The sequence below is a fragment of the Callorhinchus milii genome, unplaced genomic scaffold (genome assembly GCF_018977255.1).
Source record: "Callorhinchus milii isolate IMCB2004 unplaced genomic scaffold, IMCB_Cmil_1.0 Scaffold30, whole genome shotgun sequence".
NCBI classification, from domain to species: Eukaryota; Metazoa; Chordata; class Chondrichthyes; order Chimaeriformes; family Callorhinchidae; genus Callorhinchus; species Callorhinchus milii.
The window spans coordinates 3,909,051-3,914,332 of NW_024704771.1; the positions used below are offsets into that span (position 1 = coordinate 3,909,051).

The 5,282-nt window shown below is 47.7% G+C and overlaps 1 protein-coding gene across 1 annotated transcript; it reads right to left on the reverse strand.

Moving 5' to 3' along the window:
• Window positions 1-3,264: 3,264 nt before the first annotated feature.
• gpank1 (G patch domain and ankyrin repeats 1) lies at window positions 3,265-5,282 on the reverse strand (the record flags this gene model as incomplete). The annotated part of the gene is given in 2 exon segments (XM_007885011.2): window positions 3,265-4,290; window positions 4,979-5,282. Coding segments are annotated over 2 exon segments (758 nt in total), but the record flags the coding sequence as incomplete, so codon positions are not given.

The window sequence follows — 5,282 nt, forward strand, 5'->3', positions numbered from 1 at the left end:
AAGCGCTTTCAGACGACGCGAAGACGTGATAAAGCCCCATCTCAAATGCAAGGATTATTATTATCATTATTGTTGTTGTGTTCTTAAGTAGGGCACCAAACAGTGACTTGATATTCCCTTTTGTGCGATAGAATTGACAGCATTTGTTGTTTTATTGTCTCAGATTTCGCCTCTGGCACGCAAGACTTAAGTGCGACGATTTACAAGTCGGTCATTATTATATAGCCTCTCACCTAATTACATGTGGTAAGGCAAGTGGTTAAATGACGCAGCTACGGGACTCCACTGTAAAGTGTTCTGATGGTGTTTTGTAGGTGAGAGTGCAACCTTCTACCTTTTTTGTTTTGTCGAAACTTTGACCGACATTTGAGAGCTTGAGTGTACAGTTATTAGCTGTGCCCATAATAATGCAATCAATAAAGATGTGGGTGGAGGTGGTTGACCTGTGAATCAATTATGGACACAGCTGTGAGACGTCTCACCAATGGGATGAAGCGCTATATCAAATGCAAGGATTATTATTATTATTATTACAGCAAATTCTGTCAAATCACTTTGAGCCGTGAAAAGGCACTGCATCAAAGGCAAGGATAAGAACATTTGCAGCCGAAAGACCAAGGTCCATCCAGTTCACCTTCCACCATCCTGGCAATCACATCCACAAGTCATGTCACAAACTATATCCTGTATCCCAAAATATTATTCCCTAAATCATTTTTTTTCCGTCTGACACACGGGGAAACCCATCACCGTGCGTTAAGAGTCTCCAAACCAAGCTGAGAATTTCATGCATCCCATCTCCACATGGAAATCACGGAGATCACAAGAACAACAATAAAATTACATTTGTATACACCTTTCACGTTGGGAGAACCAGTGCTTTGGGACGTCCTCCCGACGTGAAAGGCGCTCTATGAATGTAATTGTGTTGTTTGTTGTTGTTGAGGACGTCAGTGTTTCAGACCCGAGCTGGGGGTCGGGATTGGAGAGGCAGGGGTTGAAGCAGGGTGGGGTAGAGGAGAAACCATTTGTGGAGATGATGTGGAGGCGGTGTGAGAGGTACGATATGAACCACTCAAGGCCAGAACCATGAAAGTTGAGGTGAGAGGAGAGGCGGTGGAGAAGGATAGAAGGGTCCACGGTGTCAAAGACAGCACTGAGGTCAAGGAGGACAAGGAGGCAGAGGGAGCCCTGGTCGGAGATGGACAGAAGGTCATGTGTCACTTTGATCGGGATTGTTTCTGTGATGTGGGCGTCACGGAAACCCGATTGAAAGGGGGTTAAATTCAAAAATCCGTGAAAACACTCGCGAGGAGTAAACATATGGAACAGGCTCCCGAGGGAGATGGTGGAGGCAGAAATTGTCGTTTCTTTCCGAAGCAAATTAGATAAGATTTCTCGCAGGAAAATCTTGGGTTACAGCAATAATAATAATCCTTGCATTTGATATAGCGCTTTTCACGTCTTCCAGACGTCTCAAAGTGCTTCGCAGAATATACTGTAAGGTATATAGTTTGGGACCTGACATGTGCATGTAACTGCCAGGAAGGTGGAAGACAAGCTGGAATTCTATAGATTCCCCAAGCGTAGTGTTTGCCAAGGAATAAGTAGGAACCCGCTTTCTTTGGGCAATAAACCCTTAAAAAAATTTTGACTCAATCCACGACTGCTTGTGGGACATTGCTCTGTGCAATTGGCTGCCGTATATCGCCCACAAAATACGCAGTCGATCCACTTGACACTATATTCCGTGAAGCAATTTGAGACATCACGAAGACGCAATAGAGCCCTACCTCAAATAAGGATTATTATTATTGTTGTGTTCTTACGTCGGGCACCAAACAGTGACTTGGTATCCCGTTTGTGCAATAGAATTCACAGCCTTGGTTGTTTTACTGTCTCAGATTTTGCCTCTGTCACGCAAGAGTTAAGGGCGAGGATTTAAGAATCAGCCTTGCACCAAATAGACTCGCACTTAATTACCCGAAATAATGTGGTGAAGGTGGTTGTGAATGATTTACAGGCACAGCAAATAATTGTACACTCAAGCTCTCAAATGTCGGTCAAAGTTTCGACAAAACAAACAAGGTAGAAGGTTGCACTCTCACGTACAGAACACTATTATCCCACTTTACAATGGAGTCCCGTAGCTGAGTCGCTTAACCACTCGCCTCGCAAGCGAGAGAACCCGGGTTCAATTCACGGACGAGTGAAAGCTGAGGCAAGTTTCCTTACTCATCGCCCCTCTGTTTACCCAGCAGTAAGTAGGAAAACCGGTTAATGGTCGATTGGCAGATTGCTTTCCGGGAGTAATATCGCCTTCATCAAAATAATAATTTGGTCACTCAATCCACGACCGTTTGTGTGACGCTGCTGTGTGCAATTGGCTGCTGCGCTTCACCCACAAAATATACAGTCAATTCACTTTACAGTATATTCCGTGAAGCGCTTTGAGACGTGTCACCGACGGGATGAAGCGCTTATATCAAATGCAAGGATTATTATTATTATTATTATTACAGAAAATTCTGTAAAATCGCTCTGAGACGTGAAAGGCGCGGGATCAAGTGTAAAGATAAGAGCATAAGAATTTGCAGCCGAAAGAGGACCAAGGTCCATCCAGTTCACCTTCCACCATCCTGGCAATCGCATGCACAAGTCATGTCACAGACTATATACTACATAACCAAGATATTATTCCCTAAAATAATGTTTTTTTCGTCAGCGGAGTGTCTGACACGTGCGGAAACCCATCACCATGCTTTGGAGTCTCCAAACCAAGCTGAGGATTTAATGCATCCCATCTCCACATGGAAATCACATGAATCACAACAACAACAAAATTACATTTGTATCCGCCTTTCATGTTGGGAGGAAGTCCCAAGGTTCTGGACAGTCAGTATTTCGCACCTGAGTTGGTAGGATCTGAACCATTCAAGGAGAGAACCATGAAGGTTGAGGTGAGAGGAGAGGCGGCGGTGGAGGATGGAGTGGTCAAGAGTATCGAAGGCAGCAGAGAGGTCAAGGAGGCAGAGGGAGCCCTGGTCGCAGATAGACAGACAGAATGTCGTCGGTCACTTTGACCAGGGCTTTTTCTGTGCTGCGGGCGTCAAGTGATTGGAGGGGTTCGTGAAGGGAGTGGCGGGACAGGAAGGAATTGAACCCAGGTGTCGCTTGCAAGACAAGTGCTCGAACCACCGAGCTACAGGACTCCACTAGTTCTCACTAGTCTTCAGTTCCTTTCCTTTGACACGGACAACAGTCTCTGTTTGTGTAGAGGTTTTACTGGGATCCATTACAAAAAGACATTACAAAGGAAATCCAAACAGGGGACCCTCTTTATCCCCAGCGCCAGATACCAAGCCCATAAACTCGCACAGCACCACGAGGAAGCTTACATTTGCAAGTTAAGTTAGAAAGAGAGCCAAAAGAGAGCGAGTGGCACCAGCCAGAGAGAGCGAGAGCGACAGACACACACACGCAGACAGAGACAGAAAGATACATAAATTCAAAGGTCAGAGATTCAAGGTTCTGAAGGAAGTCAAAGAAAGAACAAATAGCCGTGGATTGAATGGCCCAATTTTTTTTTTAAGGGATTCTTATCTCGCCAATCGACTAATAACTGGGCTCCGACTTGCTGCGCGGTAAACAGAGGCGCGTGAGGCAAGGAAACTACTCAAGCTTTTGTTCCGCCCGAGAACTGAACTCGGATCCTCTCACTTGCAAGGAGAAGAATTAAGAAGATTAAGAGATTAAGATTAAGAGAGAAGATTTGCGCAATTGTCCATACATTTCCCTCACCCATCCACACCCTCTGAAATCATCAATAACAGTTCTCAAAGGTTCATGTACGTCCTCAAGTCTCGCTCCCACGCCCTCTCCTTCGCCTCCTTCCTCCTCTGTTCCCTCCTACTCATTGTAGCCGCTCTCTTCACTCGAACAGGCATGCCCTCCGGCCCCTTCACTGCTCCTTCATCACCAGCATCAAAGTGTGTCACCTTTGCCTTCAAGTCGCTCTGGAATCCCAGCCCCCTCTGATCTCTTTTCAGGACCGTCTTGACGGGGAATTTTTGCCCCGACCCGTCTGGCCCGAGCCCCTTCTCCCTGTCCCAGCCGCCCCGCAGCATCATTTTGAAGCCGCGGTTAGTCTCCGGGATGAAGTAGAACGTAGGGGCGGGAGGGTTCCTTGTGTTGAACAGGTGGAGTGTGGATCTCTCGTGCTCGCTCACGCTGGCCTCCTTGTACTCCACTTCACAAACCAGACAGAATTTCTTCACCTTCGGTCTCTCCCTGTTAATCAAACGACGTGTGTGTTTTTACACTGTGTTTTTATACACGAGTCCCGTAGTGTGGTGGTAGCGCATCTGCTTCCCCCCAACAAGCCTCGCAAGCGAGAGGACCCGGGCTCGATTCCCGGGCGGGGCGAAAACTTAGGCAGATTTCCTTACTTTGCACGCCTCTGCTTACCCAACAGTACATGCTATACGTGTGATGTCTGGGGCTCTGCTGATGACAGCACAGCCCAGCCTGGCTCATCGGCAGGACCTGGAAGTGCAGACCAATCACTGGGGGCAGGGAGACCTCCCACTCGGCCCCCCGTTAACCCTGCAAGTCAAAGCCCTAATGGGTAGGGTGGTTCTAGTTGGACAGGAAGCAGAAAGCTTGCCAGGCTGTGATATCAATGGCAAGCTGTGTGGTTTTAGCTGGTTAGACTCCAGCAGTTACCCCCAATACACTTTGTGTCCCCAAACCATGGCTCTTGCCAACCTGTGCCTAATACTTTCCGGAATTAAGTAAAGCAGGATGTATCCCTCGAGGGAGAGAGAGAGAGCGCGTTCCATTGCAACAATCTATCTCTGGGATTTCCACGTGTAGATGGGATTCAAGGAATTCTCAGCTTGTTTTGGAAACTCTTAAGCAACGGTGACGGGTTTTCGCATGTGTCAGACACCCGGCTGGGCAAAAAATATATAAATACCTGTGCTCTCGCTCTTGCCGTTGTCTGTTAAACTCTTCCAGGGCTGAGATTATCTCGGCGTGCCCGGCCTGTTGGGCCAACTCCAAAGCGTCCTGCCCTGTGGCATTGCACACGCCGACCCAGGCAGCCCCACACTTCAGTAGGTACCTCACCACATCCAGCTGCCCAGCGTAGGCTGCGCACATCATTGCCGTCCAGTAGAAACTGTCGTGGAAATTCAGGTCGCACCTGGCTCCCTCCACCAAACCTCGGAGAGTCTTAAGGTCCCCGTTCTGGGCGCTCATCAACATCAAGTGGCCGTTTC